The sequence below is a fragment of the Amphibalanus amphitrite genome, unplaced genomic scaffold (assembly GCF_019059575.1).
Source record: "Amphibalanus amphitrite isolate SeventyFive unplaced genomic scaffold, NRLGWU_Aamphi_draft 000946F_arrow, whole genome shotgun sequence".
In the NCBI taxonomy this organism is placed as follows: domain Eukaryota; kingdom Metazoa; phylum Arthropoda; class Thecostraca; order Balanomorpha; family Balanidae; genus Amphibalanus; species Amphibalanus amphitrite.
Window position 1 is genome coordinate 209,103 of NW_024882440.1, and position 22,510 is coordinate 231,612.

General features: G+C 43.7%; 1 protein-coding gene across 1 annotated transcript in view; it reads right to left on the minus strand.

The window, feature by feature from the left end:
• LOC122368424 (hemicentin-2-like) overlaps positions 1-18,736 on the minus strand; it is a 43,937-nt gene extending 25,201 nt beyond the window's left edge. Inside the window, exons 1-2 of the mRNA XM_043342335.1 lie at positions 18,655-18,736; positions 8,957-9,129 (exon numbers count right to left, since the gene is read on the minus strand). Coding sequence (XP_043198270.1) covers positions 8,957-9,129; positions 18,655-18,730 — 249 coding nt within the window. The 5' untranslated portion in view covers positions 18,731-18,736. The remainder of the gene's footprint in view (positions 1-8,956; positions 9,130-18,654) is intronic.
• Positions 18,737-22,510: the final 3,774 nt, after the last annotated feature.

Here is a 22,510-nt window from a genome sequence, read left to right on the forward strand (position 1 = left end):
GAGAGAGAGAGAGGGAGAGAGAGAGAGAGAGAGAGAGAGAGAGAGAGAGAGAGAGAGAGAGAGAGAGAGAGAGAGAGAGAGAGAGAGAGAGAGAGAGAGAGAGAGAGAGAGAGAGAGAGAAAGAGAAGAGAGAATATGAATTGATAAATGATGAATGAATGAATAAATGGACGGATGCATGGAAAAAATGAATAAAGGAATAAATGAATGAACAGGAACTAAAAACTAACCTAAAACAATCACAAGCTATCACGAAGTTCAAAGCCACGCGCAGTGGAAGTGGCGAATTCCCCCCCCCCTCCCCTATTTCTCACAAATATATCACGCCGTAATCATTCTACTAACGTTAAACTGTCAGTACCTGCTTAACATTGAGTTGTGCATCTTGCCGTGAAAGCAATAAGCAAATTGGTCTACAACTTTTTTTGGGAACAGAGATATAAATTTTAAAAAAAAAAATCCCGCCTGAGCGGCGGCGCAGCGGCCGACACGACGCTGGCCGATTCTCACTGCCGGCGCCGGACGGTTCCGTCTTTGCTTGCACAGCTTATGCTGCTAATTATAGTGATCGATTCGCGTCAACATCTCAATGAAGATTTATAAATCTACAGGCAATCCAAGAAGAAAGACGAAAGAGAAAGGCGAAAGAAACACGAAAATAAGCCAGTAACATTTTGAGTTACGAGTGTACAAACACAAAATTGCGGCTGAAACGCTTTCCGCGTCGGCAGTTCCCCGTCAACCGGAAGATATCTTACTCTTAGCAGAGTTCTTATTGCCATTATCATAGCTGGATTAACTAGAGATTCTCAATATATACTCAAAATGTGATGTGCCGTCGTAAAGTGAAAGATTCAAGAAGATCTTCTAATAACTTTTTGAGGTATGACCATGTAAACACAAAAAGACCCTCATCTGGCAAATTTGACCCCGTTTGACCTCATTTGACCGACCTTGAAGACATTTACCTGGCATCTTGAAATTAAAACACGATAGTTCCCTGCCACCCTCACCTACCTCCCAAATTTCGCTTTTTTTGGTTTCCATAGGAGCTGAGATCTAAGGGAGGAGAATGTAGCCTTTCCCCGCTCTTCCTCTTCCTGTTCTCTGAACCCTTTCACTGCGCGTGTTAACGCAATAACATTGCATAATACATTGCCAGTGGCTGGCTGTTTAGTACTTCGAACTCCATTTACCGCTTGTTTGGCTGAGCTCTTGCGCCATAGAAACATTGCAGGTGCAGTCAGCTTTGTCGTGAAAAACGACTACATTCCGAAGTTAATCAGCGCTTCCAGATTCGGCCAGATCCGGTTGCTAGCTCTTCGTCAATCGCACTGTGTAGTGTGCGGTGCAGTGAGCAGCGTGGGAGTGAGATTGGCAGATATACATAGAGAGTGCGTAAGATATACATAGTAAGTGAGTGAGTGAGTGAGTGAGTGAGTGAGTGAGTGGGTGAGTGAGTGATTGGGTAAGTGAGTGGGTGAGTGAATAAGAGCGATACTTTTTGTTCCTCTTTCTGTTCAGGCTTCCCCTTTTTACAGAGTTTTAGTTGAAGTGTCATGGTACGACATAACATTGGCATGGTCATTTTGAATGCCTGCTACCGTTGCAGCACCTCACTCGTTTTCCTACCCATCAATTATCATCACAAAGCATACTAACTATGCTAAAAATATGACTGACTGAAATGACATGGCGAATCTTCAACTTAATGACCTCAGAAATTTCATTTTTTACTGGTTTTACCATTAATTACGGTAAAAGCTACTAAAAACAACAACCCAACTGCTTTAATGCCAAAATTAGTTATAAACCAAGTTACCTTTTTCATGCACGATACGACATAAGCAAACATACATCAACAGCCCCGAGTCACTAAAGGTCGACAGTCGGAACACCTGCGTGCACTGTCGGCACAAAGTTCCGCTCCCCTGGGAGGACAAGTTCGGCAGATAACTCCAGCTGAGATAAACGAATGACATGGGCCTATCGAGTTTGCCAAGTGCCGTTTCAGACAGTGAACAATGGGCACCCAGCCGGGTGACGGGTGCTCAGGTCCTCCATTCTACAGCAAACCCAGTGGGCACACACCTACGTACGGACATTTGCTGTGCCGGTGTACTTATGCAGTTCACAGGTAGATGAATGTATGGTTGACGCGCAGCGTTGGGAAAAATCAGCAAACAGTTTGCTTCTTTGTTTCTTTTTTAATTTCATTCGGGTGCAAACTGTCAACTGACGTTGGATACAACGATGATGTCGAGAGGGAGATATAGGGATTATGTAATTTGATTTATGAACATTCTTAAACTGTCTTTTTTAACCCTCGCCCCGTTGGGGGGGCATTTTGCCCCCCCCCCCTGTGGTTTTTCCTGAATAGCAAGAAAATGGCGGCGCGCAGCGCCGCCAAATTTTCAGTACCTTCCCGGGCATCAATTTGACACCTTCACACCAAATTTCAAGTCTTAGGTCACCTTAGGTCAGGAGTTATTGAGGTCAAACTGAGGTCATGTTCGAGCAAAAATGAGCAAAAAACATGCAATCTTGAAACGCTCACCAAATCTACAGTTATCAAGCAATTTCAAAGTTCTTTATATGGTCTAGTAGACAAAAAGCGGCGCTACAAAACTGCTATCTCGGATTTTCAAAATTTTGGGTTTTTGACCCAAAAAATTTCAAAAAATTGATTTTTTAGAAAAACTAAAAAAAAATCCAAAAATTTTCCGAATTTCGAAAAAACCCGGAATATATGTGATAGTCCCTGCGCTCTTCTATATACATACCAAATTTCAGATCGATATCTCGTTTTTTGGCCAAGTTATAGCGAAAAAACTGTTCAAAAATGATGACGTCAAATTTTTGAACTCAATTTTTAGCGATTCTAGACCTCGTACGGCAAAACAAAGACCACCATTGAACTCCCCGTGACGAGCTGCATCGATTCGATACCCATTTTATGCAAAAATATCAACTTTGAAATTTGACCTAATTTGACCTGACCTTGACCTGACCTTGACCTGACCTTGACCAAAACGTGACCTAAGCTGGCCCCAAAGGCTGCCTGACCCACATAATCGCATTTGTCATGTAAAATGGACCATAAAACATGTATCACACGACACTTTCATATTGTGACCCCCCAGTGACCTGACCTCTGTGACCTGACCTGGTATCAGTGACCTCAAATAGCAAAATATGTGTTTGAAGAACATTTCCCCATAGATGATTTTCAATGAAATGCATTTTACTCGATTTTACAGCGCATTTCTTGAAATGCCTGTAAACGGTGAAAATTGGACCTTTGACCTGACCTGTGACGTCATCGGTTTGACCTAGGTCAATAAAATTGGGTCACAAGGTAGTTCCCTGATAGGACTATCCAACACCGTTTGCCGCTTGTCGCTACGTTGCGTGGTTCTCGAGATCTTAGGGGGGGGGCCAAAATGGCCCCCCCCCCCCAACGGGGCGCGTTGCTCGGCAGAGCCCAACGGGGCGCGGGTTAATTTGATTGGCACCTTTCAAGTCAATCAAGTCATATTTGGTAAGAACTGTTAGCATGACAGGGAAGGCGATTCATGACCATTGCTATGATGATAAATAAAATTAAAAATTAGCTTGGATGCAATGGAAACCAGCGACTGCTAATGCGCTACGCTCTGTTCAACGCTTATTGACCAGTAGCCTCCATCAGTAGATTGATATTACGAGTATTTGACAACACTGGTTATGCATTACTCAGAGGAGGTTTTGACTCGTTTCAATATGCCACAAGCTGTTGCGAGTTGCACTGTTCTGTTGATAAATGCCTTGTCCTCTCGATCATTCAGGTCCAATCAGCTATTTGAACTTCTCGCGGGTTTAAAAATTATTCTTAAACCGTCGGCTTTTGACGTCTCCATAGCTTATGTCACCGAGCACAGGTCATCCCTGCCATGAGCGATGACAAACCGGGTCCCAAGTGACATAAATCGTCCCGGCGGCCGCGGGGGGATTATATTCGCTGCCTGAATTCTGATCACCTTCAGCTATTCATAGTTCCCATTGAAACGCTGCCCGCGGCCACAAATGTAAATGTGAAACTCCAATTATCAGTAGCAAGCTGCTTTGGCGTCTCTCACATATGCATCGCGTGTATGCCAAGCAAAATAGCAGTCGTAATGAATATAATTAGATAAATAAAAGAAGTTGACCTTTTCCTCGACATCAAAAATGTAAAAAGCCGAATAATATATTTAAAAAAAAAAACGGTGAGCTTTCGGCCACTGGCCTTTATCAAACCAACGTGACAACAATGTTAAAAGACGATCCTGTGAATAATCTGTCTGCCATTTTTCAAAAACCGAAGATCGTGATATTTTAGGAAAGGCGCTACTCATAAGGGCAAACTATTAGATCGATTGTCTACATAGTGTCCGATGTACGTAACATACATAATATACAATTGTACACGTAGCTGTCAAACACACATCGTATGGAAGGTATGTACACTAACGCCGATGTGCATCACACACATAACAAAATAATATACACATACACATATTAATCGATTGAGTTGAAAAGGCTACACGCTCACAAGATACACATGATACAGGCGCTTACACGATTGGCCACGACGAAAGATTTGAGTTTATGTGCGGGCGGTTTGCTTTTATAAGTAGGGATTCAGCGATTTTTCTGTCCGGGTGGTCTTTGGAGCGATAAAGGACGCGAACCTGAAGAGGAAGGGATGATTTGTTTAGCGGCGCGCCGGGGTGGTGCTCACGGAAGTGGTCTCCCATCGGGGTCCCTTCGGATGCGCTCAAGGCGTCTCGTAAATGTTCGTTAAATCTTAGTCGAACAGGTCGCTTTGTCTCGCCAATATATGTGCCGTCGTCACCCTTTCCTTCACACAACTTACAATTTAGCCTGTAGACGACGTTCTTCTGTGTACAATCACCTGAAAAATCTGATTTACACATGTTGCATCGTGGGCCTCCAGGGCAGATAGGTTTAGATAGTGATGATCTAACCAGTTTGTTTCGTAGCTTTTGGGGGTTCCTCCATGCTATCCTGACAGCTAAGCCAGATTTCCTAACTTTACTTTGAATTTTGCATAGCAGTTCTTCATCTATGACCTATGTACGGTAAACATAAGAAGCCATCTTCGCCCTTGTCTCGACTAACTTTACCCATCCTGGATCTGGACCCTTGCTGTTTGACCTCACACAACAGCCTTCTAAGAACTTTCTCTGGGTACCCATTTTGAACCAACAATGTCCAAATCTTGTCTATACTCGCCCTCTCTTTAGCACTGCTCGAAGAGTTCCTGATCGCTCGCCGAAACTGACTACGGACTATGTTTTGTTTAGTAGACTTCGGGTGGGCTGATTTATAGTGCAGGATGATCCCTGAGTTCGTAGGTTTTATGTAAAGTTCCGTTTCAATCTTCGTAACCTGGCCCTGGGTCACTACTGTCACTAAGGTATCTAAGAAGGCCACACCCGACTTTGTACCGGAATGCTCCATGGTAAAGCGGAGTGTCGGATGAAGCGAGTTTAAATGCGACAGAAAATCTACTAAAGCCTGCTCTCCATAGGTCCATACGCCTGCGTAATCGTCAATGTACCGAACCAAAAAGGACGGTTTCTGATCCAGGTTTTCTAACGCTTTGCGCTCAAAACGATCCAGAAAGAGAATGGCTATGGGAGGGGCACATGGATTGCCCATAGCGATCCCTAGTGTTTGTCGGTAAAATTTATCATCAAACCTAAATACGTTCTTGGTGAGACAATGCTGAAGGAGATGTTTAATATCATCCTGGGAGAGACCGAAGGTATCCACCTCATCCTGGTGAGCCTCTAACTTCTCCATCACCGCATCGATAGCCTCAGGGATGGGGATGCTTCCATACAAATTCACAACATCTATGCTGAAGAATATAGATCCCTCGGCGAGCCCCTGTCCCTCTGAGTGAGCTGCTAACCGCTGTAGGAAATCACTAGTACAAGTCACTTAAATAACAATAACAAGTCACTTAAATAACTAAAATAACAAGTCACTTGCTATTTTAGACGACTCCACAAACTACGAGGTTCTTGAGAAAAATCCTGTCCCCAAGGTAGAAGCCGAGACTAAAAGAGTTTTTAAAGCTGTGTCACAAGGAAAGTTGCCGGAGAACACCATTAAGGAGCTGACACCGGCCCATAGCAGGACTCCGGTATTTTATGGTCTCCCTAAGGACCACAAGGAGTCAGTGCCACTCAGGCCTGTTATATCTGGTTGTGGGGGTCCTACGGAAAAAACATCGTGTCTTTTAGAACGCATACTTAAGCAACTATTGAACTTTGTGGAAACGCACTTGTGGGACACTAGTGATTTCCTACAGCGGTTAGCAGCTCACTCAGAGGGACAGGGGCTCGCCGAGGGATCTATATTCTTCAGCATAGATGTTGTGAATTTGTATGGAAGCATCCCCATCCCTGAGGCTATCGACTGCGGTGATGGAGAAGTTAGAGGCTCACCAGGATGAGGTGGATACCTTCGGTCTCTCCCAGGATGATATTAAACATCTCCTTCAGCATTGTCTCACCAAGAACGTATTTAGGTTTGATGATAAATTTTACCGACAAACACTAGGGATCGCTATGGGCAATCCATGTGCTCCTCCCATAGCCATTCTCTTTCTGGATCGTTTTGAGCGCAAAGCGTTAGAAAACCTGGATCAGAAACCGTCCTTTTTGGTTCGGTACATTGACGATTACGCAGGCGTATGGACCTATGGAGAGCAGGCTTTAGTAGATTTTCTGTCGCATTTAAACTCGCTTCATCCGACACTCCGCTTTACCATGGAGCATTCCGGTACAAAGTCGGGTGTGGCCTTCTTAGATACCTTAGTGACAGTAGTGACCCAGGGCCAGGTTACGAAGATTGAAACGGAACTTTACATAAAACCTACGAACTCAGGGATCATCCTGCACTATAAATCAGCCCACCCGAAGTCTACTAAACAAAACAAAGTCCGTAGTCAGTTTCGGCGAGCGATCAGGAACTCTTCGAGCAGTGCTAAAGAGAGGGCGAGTATAGACAAGATTTGGACATTGTTGGTTCAAAATGGGTACCCAGAGAAAGTTCTTAGAAGGCTCTTGTGTGAGGTCAAACAGCAAGGGTCCAGATCCAGGATGGGTAAAGTTAGTCGAGACAAGGGCGAAGATGGCTTCTTATGTTTACCGTACATAGATGAAGAACTGCTATGCAAAATTCAAAGTAAAGTTAGGAAATCTGGCTTAGCTGTCAGGATAGCATGGAGGAACCCCCAAAAGCTACGAAACAAACTGGTTAGATCATCACTATCTAAACCTATCTGCCCTGGAGGCCCACGATGCAACATGTGTAAATCAGATTTTTCAGGTGATTGTACACAGAAGAACGTCGTCTACAGGCTAAATTGTAAGTTGTGTGAAGGAAAGGGTGACGACGGCACATATATTGGCGAGACAAAGCGACCTGTTCGACTAAGATTTAACGAACATTTACGAGACGCCTTGAGCGCATCCGAAGGGACCCCGATGGGAGACCACTTCCGTGAGCACCACCCCGGCGCGCCGCTAAACAAATCATCCCTTCCTCTTCAGGTTCGCGTCCTTTATCGCTCCAAAGACCACCCGGACAGAAAAATCGCTGAATCCCTACTTATAAAAGCAAACCACCCGCACATAAACTCAAATCTTTCGTCGTGGCCAATCGTGTAAGCGCCTGTATCATGTGTATCTTGTGAGCGTGTAGCCTTTTCAACTCAATCGATTAATATGTGTATGTGTATATTATTTTGTTATGTGTGTGATGCACATCGGCGTTAGTGTACATACCTTCCATACGATGTGTGTTTGACAGCTACGTGTACAATTGTATATTATGTATGTTACGTACATCGGACACTATGTAGACAATCGATCTAATAGTTTGCCCTTATGAGTAGCGCCTTTCCTAAAATATCACGATCTTCGGTTTTTGAAAAATGGCAGACAGATTATTCACAGGATCGTCTTTTAACATTGTTATCACGTTGGTTTGATAAAGGCCAGTGGCCGAAAGCTCACCGTTTTTTTTTTTAAATATATTATTCGGCTTTTTACATTTTTGATGTCGAGGAAAAGGTCAACTTCTTTTATTTATCTAATTATATTCAATATGTTCCTCGCTCGAGCACTTAGTAATATTACCAATCTAGCAGTCGTAATGAAGTTGGATCCCCTATCGGGAAGCCTTTCACGTATGAAGCGGTTTATGAATACCGGCTGACCATGACCGTAAAGGTGGCCTCATTGATCGCTGTTCAACAACTGAATCCACTGACCTTGACACTACAGACCACAGGCGACCGCCGCACCGACCGACTTTGGGTCCAGCAAATGATTTCATCGGCCGGCCGCGCCCCAAAAACCGAACCCCATTTACTGTCCCCGCAGAGACCTCATTGATCCACAATAGTCTCGAAGATGACCCCCTGATCCAAATCACCCCAACGTTACCCACTGATCCATCATCATCCGCTGAATGTCCAACAGATCGGTCGTGAACCGAATTGACCCTACTGATTCATCATAGCCCCGAGGCGACCGCACTGGTCCGTTATGAGCCAAAGGAGACCCCACTGACCGGTTATGACCCGCAGGTGACCCCACTGACCGGTCATGACCTCCAGGTGACCCCACTGACCGGTCGTGACCCTCAGATAACCCCACTGACCGGTCATGACCTCCAGGTGACCCCATTGACCGGTCGTGACCCTCAGATAACCCCACTGACCGGTCATGACCCTCAGATAACCCCACTGACCGGTCATGACCTCCAGGTGACCCCATTGACCGGTCAAGACCCCCAGGCGACCCCCACATGAACCCAATGACCGGTCATGACCCCCAGTCGACCCCCACATGAACCCAATGACCGGTCATGACCCCCCGGTGACCCCACTGACCGGTCGTGATCCGAGGAGTTTGACCCGGCAGCTGAGCGCCGCCCTGTCGCCGCTCTGCACCGTGACATCCACCCAGCTGTTGTTCTCCAGTGGCCGCTGCTGCTCCGACAGCCGTGCGTAATAGCGCTGCCAAAACTCGTCCGTAGCCAGTGACGGATCGTTCAGGTCCACACCTGTGTGACAAAGAGTCAGGTCCAGGTCAGAAGAGGTGGCTCAGGTCCAAGTCTTGGCAATACGGGGTCAGGTTTAAGTCTATAGCGACCTGTTTATAGTCAGAATCCACTATCAGCCAGAGCTGAAAAGCTATTAATATTTGTAATCAATGTTTGATAAGTGTGTCCCTGTTTTGGATAAGAGGGCATCATTTACAAAACGAGTACAGCTTGACATATATGTGTACGTCCCTGCGTTTCTGAGCTGTTTTTATTGACGTGCCTTCCATAGCCGTTCATAGGTATTTCATATCCTCACTTCAATTGCTCCAATATGTTAGTTCAAATAAAGGCTTCAAAGGAAGCAAATCATACCATTTCCAGATGTATCGATCCATAAACTAGGCGGCTGCCTTGAACAAACGTGGCAAACAATGTTTTAGTTGAACAGTAGAATAATAAACGAATGCTTTAACCCTCGCCCTGGCAGGGGGTCGATGCGACCCCCCTAAGGTTTTTCGAAGATAGCGTAAAAACGGCGGCGCGCAGCGCCGCCAAATGTGGCACAGCCTATGGGGCGACCTTTTTACATATGACCTGAAAAATTTCAGGTCCGGGTGACCTTGGGTCAGGTCACCAGGTCAGAAAAACCGGTACAAGGTCATGGTCAAATTTCAATTTTCTTTTTGCACCTGTCACAGTCTCACAGTTTCAGTCCATAGTCATCAGTCCATAACTCACAGTTTTGGACTGATTTCCTTCAAACTTTCAGGATGTGCTAAGTTCACCGAGTTGTATAACATATATTTCGGGTTTTTTGAGGTCACTGACCTGAGGTCAGTTAGAGGTCATTACGTCGTAATGTTAAGCCTATGGGAAAATATTCGGAAAATACTGGAGATATCCGCTTCGTTCTAACACTTTTGTGCTTTGAAACCACAGTACTTAACAGCAGGTCACTTGGTGCTTCTTTGTTTGGTGTACACACACACACACACACAACGAATTTTATTACAAACATAAATGGACAGAAATAAAAATAAGATGAACATGCAATTGGCGCAAAAGTGCCTTAGCACTTGATTCATGGCGCCTTTTGCTTAATCAGCATTTTGATTTCGTACACTTTTTACCTTATTATCTATGTGTTTGCTTACTTATTCATTTATTGACTACTTGTTGACCGCCGCTCGTGTAGGTGTGGTTACTTTTACCCGCTCAGTAATAAAGATGGATCAGCAGCCGGCAGCAGCAGTGCCAGGGGTTCCCAGAACTACAGACGAGGGTGTACATGATGTCATTAAAAACGTTTAGTTGACGTAATATAATTTTGGACCTGTTGTGCTAATGTCAGGAGTTGTTCGTGGTCGTTGGTTGTACCGTGTAGGAGGAGATTCAGTTTATATGAGTCTGGTTTGAGGGCGAAGTGTTCACAAATATTATGGGTGATGAATCTGTATAAGGTTCGTCGTTGTTCTTCATATGATGGACAGTGAAGAAAGTAGTGTTTAACATTTTCCAACTCGTTGCCACAGTGACAGCTCGGCGAATCTACTCTTTGTATTGTAAATTGATGCGCATTTAGTTTTGACATTCCTACTCTAAGCCTCGTTAATAGACAGTTGCCTATTTTCTTACCCAGGGAATAATATTTCAGTGGGTGCTCTTTTGCCTGCATTTTGTAAATTTCTTTGTTGAATGCCTTTTTTGTCCTCAGAGCTCTGCTCTCTTCCTTAAGTTGATTCCAAAGTCTCGTAGTTGATGGAACATACGAATTATGATATTTTTTAGTACGATTGACTGGTTCCGTTCTTGTTGTTGCGTTTCTTAAGGGTCTATCGATTTGATTGATTCGTTGTGGTGGTATTATTTCTTTGATATAGGATGGGATTTTTGGATTGTTAATGATAGAATAGAACATACTAAGTTTATGTTGTTTTCGTCTTTCTGATAAGGTAGACCATCCCAGATCTGTTCTGAGTTTGTCAGATGAAGTCCGAGTTAGGGTGCCGGTGATAACTCTAGCAGCCCTATTTTGGAGTCTTTCAAGTCTAATTGCGTCGCTGGTCGTTATAAGTCCGTCGTAGATCATGTCTGAGTTGTCGAAGTAGGGTCTTATGTAAAGTGTGTATATTTGCTCTAGTATCTTTCTAGGTAGATATGACGCTATCGGGTACAGGGGTCCTAAGTTTCTGTTTACTTTGCTTATTATTTCGTTGACGTGCTCCTTGAACATCAAGTCTTCAGAAAACGTAAGGCCTAAGTGCTTATGGTTTTTGTGTATGGGTATGAGTTCTCCTCCAAAAGTTAAATGAGGCAAGCTTTTATCAGTTTGCTTGTTGCTGAATGTTTGTTGAACTGTTTTTGTAGCATTAAATGTAATCAACCACTTCTCCCCATATTTATAAATTTCGTTCAAGTCGTTTTGCAGGGAATTTTCCACTTCAGTCAAAGTGGCTGACGTATGTGAAGCGTACATAGATGTGTCATCTGCAAAAAATAGAGTTTCGTTTGATGTTTTGTTAGATAGATCGTTTAAGTACAGAAGAGCCAAGAGAGGACCCAGGACCGAGCCTTGTGGACAGCCTGCATTAGTAGTGAGAATGGTTGAATAGGAGTCTTCTATTTTCACACGCTGCCTTCTATCTGATAAGTAAGAAGTGAGCCAATTTAGAAGGTTGCCGGTTATTCCAAATTCGTATTTACATTTATGAAGAAGACCCTTGTGCCAAATTTTGTCAAAATATCGGGAAATGTCCAAATATATGGCAGTAAAGTCTTTTCCATTGTCGATAGACTTGTACAAGTTATGTGAAAGGTACATCAATTGTAACTGGGTGCTATGATTTGGCCTGTAGCCACTTTGTTTTTCAGTGAGAAGATTGTTGTTCATTAAATGCTCATATATATGCTTGAATATCAGTCTCTCAAGAACTTTTGAGAGGCAAGATAGGAGGCTAATTGGGCGGTAATTCGATGCATGTGATGGCGATCCCTTGTTTTTAAAGATTGGTTTAATATTAGCAAGCTTCCAAGATCCTGGAAAGATGCCTTCATTTAGTGATTTATTGAATATCTTCGCTAATGGCTCGGCAATGATAATAGCAGTAAGCTTTAAAATTTTAGCGGGGAGTTCATCTGGACCAGTTGATTTATTTGGATCTAAGGCATTCAGGGCTTTTAAGACTTCTTGACTGCTTACGTTAATCGAATTTAAGGTTGGAAAAAGTACCGGCTGTGAAGTCAACTGGGTAGCGTGGGTATCGGGAACATCAATGTTTGATTGTGCTGCAAAAAAGTTGTTAAGAAGCGATGCTTTGTCCTTGCTTTCAGTAATTGTCTGGCCATCTGTCGTCTCAAGAGGTGGTATAGCTTTGTCTACTTTTCTTCCAGTTATATTACGTAGTGTTTGATGATACTTGTGGGGGTTCTGCTTGTTTTCCAGCAATACAGACACTTGTGTCTGCATGTATTGTTGTTTTCTTTGTTTTGTTATTGTTGTTGTTAGGTTGCGTTGTTCTCTCCACCTTCTCCAGTCATATTCAGTCTGGTTGTGCTTGGCGCGTTTAAACAGTCTGTCTCGTTTTCTGATTGCACGTTTAAGGTCAGCGGTCACCCAAGGTTTGTCTCTCTGTCTTATAGTCACTTTTTTGTTGGTATTGCTTGGTGTGCAGCATTTAACAAGTTAGTTGTGAAATCTTCTATTGCAGTATCAATGTCCTTTTCAATTATGTCATTCCAGTTTGTGTTCATAAGTGTTTGTGTTAGTTGGTCGGCGTTCAATTTGTCATAGTCCCATATTGTCTTGTACGAGTTTGGTATTGCTATCGGCTTCATTTGCAATGATACAAATGTTGGAAAATGATCTAATGTTGAGAAAGATGATAGGATACCACTGTCATTAATCAGTTGTGTATTATAAACAAAGCATAGATCACGGAGGTTTTTTACTTCAGGTGATGGTCTGGTGGGTTCACTTATAAGTTGTGCTAGCTCCAGTGCTTCTGCTACATTTTTCAATTTGTTATCAAATAATGTGATACCGCTGTGGTTGTTTTTGTTTTCTAAGTAAATATTACCTGCGTTAAAGTCACCCAGGACAATAATGCTGGAGGGATTGTGTGCATGGGCTGCACTTACACTTTCACTAAAGCTGTCTAAAAAATTGTCTAGTCTATCTGTGCTGAGGTTGGGTGGCAGGTAAAGGCAGCAGATGATTAAGGTAACGTTGTTTAGTTTTAATTTGGCCCAAAGCCATTCTTCATCATTTATTTCAAGTTCTGTGAGCCTAGTAATTGGTATAGTTGACTGGCAATATAAAGCTACTCCTCCTCCTCTTCTGTCCCGATGTCTGGTCATTGGTGAGTGAAACCCATCTATGTTGTATAGGCTTGTATGCACATTCGCATCTAGTTTAGTTTCTGTCAATGCCAATATGTTTACACCATGTGTTTCTATGAATAGTTGCAATTCCTCAAGTTTATGGGGTGCTGTTATGCTATTAATGTTAATATGGGAGGCTAGCAATGTATCATGACTGAGTTTAGGTCCAGGATTAGTTTCCACACCTGCAATATGAAGCAAGTCTTTGATGTTGTGGTGCAGATTGAGGTGTCTCCATTGAGAATTGGTTAATGCTTTGTTCATGATAACTTGATTTTGTTGGTAGTTGTATTTTGAGCTGAAAGTCTGTCTTTCATGCATGCATTGTTCAAGTGTTCTTTTGTCAATGAATGATGGAATATTCTTGTCACAGGACCCCCCCCCCCCCCAGCACTACCCCACCAGCTGCCGCCATCAGAATTGTTTGTGTGAGATGTAACGAGCGAATAATACTGTGATATTGACAGCGGACACCATGGGACATTTTGATTGCATTCAGAGCATTGAAGTTTGTAATACATATTCATTTCATCGTGTTACATGTTAACATTATTTGGGCACACATCAACATGTCTTTTGTTGTACATAGGTGTTATTATTATCTAGTACTTATCTATGGGTCAGGTTAAATGAGGTCAACTGAGGTCAAATGACGTTTTTGCCAATAACTTGGCACATAATGGCGTTAGAGCTTAAAAAATGGTATCATTGTGTTCCTGGTGATCAGCCTAATCGAATGATATGCGATATGATGCAATTTGGTGAACTTGAACTTAATTTATTAATTTAAGTTTACTTAAAATTGAAGAAAAACTAAACTTAAAGTACACTTAAGCAAGCTAAAAAGTATATCATTCGACGCGCCTTGACGTGCGGAGTTCACTGGTGCTTTTCTTTTGCTCTATCTTAATTAGATCAAAAGTTATAAGCGAAAAACTTTTGACCTGTTTTTAGCGAAATTTTTACATTTATACCCCCAAAACCCCCCTAAATATTGACCTAGAGCAACCAAATTTGTACAGGGCTCCAGGGGGTCCACCTACCTACCAAATTTGGTGTTTCTAGGTGCCATAGGAGCCAATCGCGAGGGGGGGGGGTCGCATCGACCCCCCCCCCCCTGCCACGCCGTGTTATGAAAAATGCCCTGCCAGGGCGAGGGTTAAGATCATTGTCCAAATAGCGATGAAAGAATCAGACAAGTAGGCACTAGGCAGCATTGTCAAAAGAATTGATGTTTTATTGTTTTTGTAGCAGGAGTGCTCCACTTGTGCCCTGTTTCCGTTCCCTGATGGCTGGTCCGTGTCTGTTCAGTGTTCCGCTCCCCTGTCTCGTTTTCGAATGCTTCGATTATTTGGTTTCGCCGACTGTCACGTGCTCTGCCCGTACACCTATCATATTTCATCTTCTCCCCTTGCTCTGTTTCATAGTCCTTGTCCTCTTTCCCTTTCTCATCCCTTTATTGCTCTCCTCCTCAGTCCTTGCGTTCCGCCCCTTGTCCCGTGCCCCGCCTTCTATACCTACCACGTCCCATTTCTCCTACCCCGTGTCCCACACGTGCGAGCGCTAATGTCTCCATCGCGACCCGACCCGGAGCGGAATTAGTCCCGTGATGTATGGCAGTCGGCACCGGCTGGCTGGCCTGCCGGAGACGACACGCGGACGACTTTTGGAAACGCCGCCGGTAACTGCCACCGGAAAAAACTGCCGCGATTTGCCACCAAAATGTTGTCACCTATCGCAAACGGAATGGTGTTGTGAGGCTACAGCGCAAATGATTTTGTGAAATTCAGAAACGGGTTGTTTATCTTATCTATAAGTTTCGTGGATGACGACCACATGGAATTCATTGCGAATCACTATTGCTAGCACCTAATACCAGAGTAACAATAAAAGGCATTACATGACGTGGTTTGTTTCAAGGTTGAACTTCGATTGAACAAGTTTGAGTATGTTGTTAACAGCAGGCAAATGAAGCTGAAAGAATTAGCAGCTTTCATGTTGTGGTCGTGAAATGCTTGCCTCATCCCCAGCAGACAATGCTTTTATGGATAGTGCTTCGACATAAATCTTCAACAGAAAATTATATCCTCTTGTTTACTCCCAGGCAGGTAGTGAAAAATAGCATTTTCGAATGGAAAAGTTCCGCAACATTTATTTGGATAACAAATGGTTCCCATTATCCTAAGTGAGATATGACATCGCTTTTGAAAGCTCTTTGTATGTGGGCCGCACAGAGTCGACGCTTGCAAGCGTCTCCGATTATAGTACGGTATCCGCGCTCCATCGAATTTGAATGGATCTCAAATGCCTTCCAGCAGTCGGGTTCGCCAATAGGTCAATATTTGGCTTTTAGCGTAATGAAAATGAAAATAAATCAGTATTCAGCCAATATGGCGCCGATATTCGCTCCTCATTTTTCATCAGTGCCACGCCTCTACTCAAGAACCCCGGAACACTTAACGCTGAAACCGGGCGCTTAGGCCTGGGGAGCTTTATTGGCAATCCTAAGATTAGAGGTATAACTGAGAACATATTTCACAACACTGTTTCGTTGGGGATTTTCCACCAGCAAAGCAGATGGGTATCTATAGTAAAAGACAGCCAAGATGACATGTTGTTGTTGGTGACAAGTGACTAGTGAGTATGTGCACCGTGCAAAGCTAAAGGTACGACGCCATGGATATAACCCAAGCTGATCAAAAAATCAGATTGATGTAAAGGGTATATCAGCTTCAGTTAAAGGTCAGATACTTTACGTTTGAGCCTTCAATGCCTTACACACTTCTAGCAATCGCAATAGGAATGATCAGGGTGCTAACATCCCTCGTAAATGAAAATTTACTAAGTGACTTTGTGAATTAGCATCTCAGACTGACGAAGGACAAATGCCACTATTTTGACTGTCATGGTCAATTATTCAAATATACATGGCAGGTCCTTACTTCGTTTGAGGCCATTGGCATCCATTTGCATTGCCGATTACTGTAGGATGATTATCCCAAACCATCGATAACTTTAGAAACGCAATAGCTCGCCAATGCTGCTAAAAGGGGTCATCGAGTTCGCATAACGTATATTGCGCCATTTCATGTCAATATCCGTTTTTTTTATAAAAAAAAATCAACTGTTTTTTTTTTCGTAGTAATGCATACGGGCAAATCTTAAATTTTTGCACGAAATTTTACAGGAAGATCATTCGCCATTCATCTACACATTATCTGAATGACCGAAACTAAAGCTCCAGCATGAATAGCACATAATCTCCAAAGGAGTTAAAGAAATCAGTAAAGCAGCCTGCCTGCATAGCTTTCCTTCTAATTACTTATGTGTCATGACAGAGAGGGTGACGCATACGTTAGTCCGAACTCCTAACTGACTCATGGTAAATAATGAAAAGTATTTGAGATGAATGCCGCACTCGAATTGTCTACAAGGTTTTGCATAATGCATCAGCCTGCATTATGCAATTACTAGTGGGTGGGTGAAGAGCTGGGCTCTTCACCCACATGCGCTCTGCTGGGGGGGGGGGGTCAGATTCTGCCCCCCCCCCACTCTATCCAACATCAGAACCGACGGTAGTAGAAGAACTGGGAAACCGCAACCGAAACCTCTCATCAAGGCGGACTTTCGGAGTACATTTTTGCCTAAGTATTTACAGGCCAGGCCTATTTTACCTCGTTCCAGCTACACACTTCAGTGTGGTTCCTTTAGTTGGTCGCAACTCCTAACAAATCAAAAAGGACCGAAATGCTATGGTGACATCATTATGATACTTTCCATAAAATTTTAGTTATTTTCTTATATTTAAAAAAAAACAGACACTCACACGAGCATTTTACATAAACAGACTTTATGAGGGTACAGGTGTGACTAACCACCATTCATAAAACCTTTTTGGGAAATAATAAATAGTAGTGGAGCTGGTTATTTCAATCCACATTTCATGTCTTCATCATGCAATGCAAAAAATATTAAACTGACGCTATTTTCCTGCGCTTGCTGGCATCATGTGTTGGTCACATCGCTCTGTTTCTGACCGATGAGGCCATTTGTCAGAGGGGAAACATCAGCCGCCGATTTCAATACATTAAGGCGGCCAAGTGGCCTCTGAGTCTCGCTTTGGGATGTCTCTTTGTTCATCCCATTTGACCGCGCAATAACCCGGTCGGCTAAACGGGCCCATTATGCATGGACAGGCTTTGCCATAGTTGTGATGGGTGGCCAAAAAGTAAATTATGGATGCCATAAATTGAACGAAAACGCCCGAGTATCAGCTGCTACTGGCATTGTATGACCCCCCTTTGTTTTTAGGACACATGCTGGTGCATTGTGCAACAAGAAAAATTGTATCTTTTAACCCGCCATTGACTGAGGGAGGCCGGAGGGGGGGGCTTAGCGCCCCCCTGCCAGCCTTTCGCGATAGCTGAAGAAATAATCACGTGATCAACCTGAAATTTGTTATAACTTCTCCTGCACCAGTTTGACATTGGCTGTTCAAATTTTGACAGAATTTGTCAAACGATTTGCCTTAAAGCTGATTTTATGATGTCAATACATACACGCCAGTTTCGACCGAAAAGTGGCATGTAGTAAGTATAAGCTTCCTAAAAGCTATATCATTTGTGACATTTGACAGAGTTGCAACTTGCAAGTAAATATAAGCAAGGCACCAAATATAGTGTTCTACAAAGAACAAAGTGGCTATCTCGGATTTTCAAACAACTTAGCTTTTGATAAAAATTTCAGAATCCTCAAATTTTTTGAAACTTATCTCATATTCGTTTGCTATTCAATTTTTTAGCGGAATATATCTGACAGGGCTATGTGAGACGAACCGCTGTGCCAAAGCTCAGCACGCTACCTCAATATTTGACCTCCAAATCTAATACATACCTACTTTACCTCTCAGTATTGTGTCCAATGATGACACAATTATTTCCTATGCCATTTTTCTGACCTAAAGGTATCGTACAGAGAAACAAAAGTTCCTTAGATTTACATGACCTCATATTCCAAATTTTAGGATTGCATCTGATGCGTCTCGGTGAGGCCTTTCCAACACCGCCTCATGCGTCTCGCTACGATGCTGATTTTTGTTCGGCTGGAGGCTCAGTCAAGTGCGGGTTAACGTAAGCTCGCATGTAAAAAAGAAAAAAAAAGTACCTGGCAGTGACTTGGCGGCGACATTGTAGTACAGGAGAATGGCTGTCATACGAAAGAGCTCCACTCTGCCGGGCATCCGCGTCATATCTGCAACAAAACGAGCTGTCAGTGAACAGTATTGTGGCACTCCATACACACATTGCATAATTTCACACGGGAGATAAAACATGAATAAAGAGGAGACTGAGAGAGAGAGAGAGAGAGAGAGAGAGAGAGAGAGAGAGAGAGAGAGAGAGAGAGAGAGAGAGAGAGAGAGAGAGAGAGAGAGAGAGAGAGAGAGAGAGAGAGGAGAGAGAGAGATAGAGAGAGGGGAGAGAGAGATAGAGAGAGGGGGAGAGAGAGATAGAGAGAGGGAGAGAGAGAGAGAGAGAGAGAGAGAGAGAGGAGAGAGAGAGAGAGAGAGAGAGAGAGAGAAAGAGAAAGAGAAAGAGAGAGACCGCAGGGATCAGTTATGGCTTACATGTATAAGAGTATAGTTGTTAGTTATTACATCAAAACAAATATGTCAGCCGAACAAAAACCTCTATATGAAATAGCACATCATTATGGGCTATGGATGCGGAAATAGAGTACCGTATTTGGTAGCTGATATCACACTTCATCTCATGGAATCGCCCACCGGATTCAGATATTCACGAGGCTATAAACATGCCGTGGATGTATTGGATAGGACCACTATAAGCTCCTATGTACGTCACCGCGGTTCTGTTGATGTTCAGCGGAGTGCAAAGAGGCGGCAGAGGTGGTGGATGGGGTTAGCCAGGGTGGCAACAGTCATATCACGGAGACCCTAAGTACAAACGCAGCAAGACTGGTGACGGTGATCGAGAGCGTCACATATGTCTGGGGAGGCGATACACGAAGTGGCTTTCAATCAGCGGAAAAACCCGCTGAATTTAGCTGAAAACAAACGAATAAATTTAATAAAAAAAATGGGCATCTGGTCCAGTGACCTTTGTGACCGGCCAGGCTTGAAGCATTATTAGGTCTTTCCTTAGCGAGTCCTTAGCGACCACTGACAACATACCTCTGGCCATCTTTATGCCATTTTATTGGTTCTCGTCTTAAATCCATAGAACAACTAGATCCGATGCCAGTTTGACGCAAGGGATCACATTATTCAACATTCTAATTTACTCATGGCTGAAATCAGACCCTCACTCTCAACGACTCCCGCCGCGCCACTCGAGTAAGTTCACGACTAATGACGTTCGTCGCGCGCGGGACGTCTCACTTCCCGTGCGGTGGAGATATGGGAAGTCCGGTCACCGATCGAGTCGACCCTCCCACGTCAGAACAGCGTCGATCGCTGACCCGGACGTCGTAACCACCGGCGACACGGGCTGTTCCACGCGACGTTAATCACCAACTTCTGATTTACAGTCGGCAGAAGTTGGTCGACACATCCGTGACCGCTCCGTGTCAACGCCAAACAGTGCCCATCGGGAGGGGACTGCGTGCGACCGTCGCCTTCTTTCGTTTGCCGCCTCGTGCGTTTTGGTGCGTCTATTGATTTTCGAGTTTTCGGCTGGAGGCTTTTATCCCCTCCCCCTCCCTCCAGCAAACGGCGGTTGGCAAAATACCCCAACAACTGCAGGGTTAAACAATGTTAGCTTGAACTCATCTACTTATTGTAAGCATCCTGTCCGATCTATTCATATCACCGATTGCCAGCAAATTGCTTAAAAGTAAAATATTTCAATGCCGCACGACCATCCATTTGCTGGAATGGGTATGATGATTGTATATAGATTATAGGAAATCGCCATCAAACAATTCAATTGGGTTTCCAATGAACGTCAGAGGAGGCGAGTAACCGACGACAGAAGGCTGCAGTTGATAATGACGTACCGATTTCTCCGATGTAGTTTACTTATATGCACCATGACAGCTATGATGCTACGCTGTGGCTCTGATCTTCCAAGCTCCCTGCCAGGGAGGCGCTGAACATCTCTCAACTACCCGGCCTCCCATTCGTTGGCAACGGCCGTGTGTGGCGTTTCAAATCAAAGATGTCCATTTTTTTAAATTTAATTTGTATGCCTGTATGGACAAGTGATAAAGTAGTTATAAGCTATAACATTAGAGCTACGGCCATGCGTTTGACCATAACAACATGGGTAACACATGGCCTCCAATGTCAAATTTACCGGATTTCGACAACGTCGTACATACCTACTAGGAAATGACAAACCCAACTCGTGAACATGATATGCTAAAAGTTAGGAGATGTTTAACTTTTTCTACAGCTATTTGCTCTTCTGCGCCGTTCCAATCATCGGGTTTAACCTCAGATAAGTGATGTGATCTTCCGAGACAGAAAAAAACGCCAAAAAGCTATTTGATACGACTATGCTTCTTTTGTGATAGAGTTCTGAGTTGGCCTCTTCAACATGCGATTGCATAGCATGTCAAGAGTCGTTCTAATCGAAAACGTGTTTGGATGTATAATCTATGTTTGCGGATTAACTCGGCAGTTGCTGGGGTATTTCGCCACCCACCGTTTGCTGGGGGGGGGGGGGGCGTTAAACGCCCCCAGCCGATAACTTGAGAACCAATAGGAGCAGCGAAACGCACGGGGCGGCAAACGAAAGAACACGACGAGACGCTTCAGCTGAGTACTTTAAAGTTGAATTTCGAGGTCACAGGTCAGGTCAAGGTCAGGTCAAACACCTGAAATCGGGCTTTCAGTAGCATGGACTTCAGGACTTTGCAATGGGCGCCTCTCGTCATAAACTCTGTCAAAACGGTGCAAAATCCATCATATAAGGCCTACAAGAGTGTCAGCTCCATGCAGGGGTCAGTCAAGTATAGGTCAGGGTCAAGGTCAGGTCAACCGGGCAGGCACATATCCCCGAAAATAAAAACTGATATACGCAGCCTGTGACACATGTTTTATGGGTAATTTGGGGCGTAGAACACGATGGGGACATTCATTTTATCATATGTGTACGTGTTTAGCTAAAAAAGTTCAATTTAAGAAATTCATGTATCATGGTCGTGAAGTAGTCACGAGAAATTGCCAAGATTCAGTTCAAGATTTTGGAAAATGCGGATCCATAATCAATAATCGAAGATAGCCATTTGATTGTTCGTGGTATTGGTAGTCTAATGGCGTTTACGGCATGTCTATATGTCTATTCTGTGATTTTATATGATTTTTTTTAACATATGCCGTTTTTGGTCGAAAACTCAGAAATCATGACTAATCTAAAACCTCGAAATCTCAAAAATTTTCCGACCGATTTTTTTGAAACTTTGTCACAATAAACTTCAATCAATTCCCTACAGGTACCCAAAATTTGGCGCGCCTGCGGCGCGCCGGTTTTTTTGCTATGGCCCGGCGAAAAAAGTGGGGGCGTTTAACGCCCCCCCCCCCCCAGCAACTCGCGGGTTAAACCGCGTGTATTTTTATACATTTTGCAGGTCATATCCGTTCCATCATTGGAAGTGTGCGGTGCTTGAGATAAAAGTCATGCTACAAAACCAAGCGAGATATTTTCTAGTGAAATGCCATTGAAACTTACTTTAAAACATATTGCACACAAAGCAATGTTCTTCTTCGCTGACCAGCGTACAAAAACATAATGTAATCTTTATTCAGTAAATCCGCAAAAGTAGATCAAGGGCGAGCTATGTCACTGTAGGTGCGACAAACAGCATGTCAACACACTATCTGCTGAGCTCCCACCGTAGACACACAGCATTGGCACACAGGCCTTGGCAGGAAATATAGCCAATAGGCGGCGCTCGAACTTTTTGTGATCCTCGCCAACTTTGATTCCCGGATGATGAGTGACGCCGGTTGAGATACAATATTTATTGAGATACAATATTTACTTATGCCGGTCCCGTA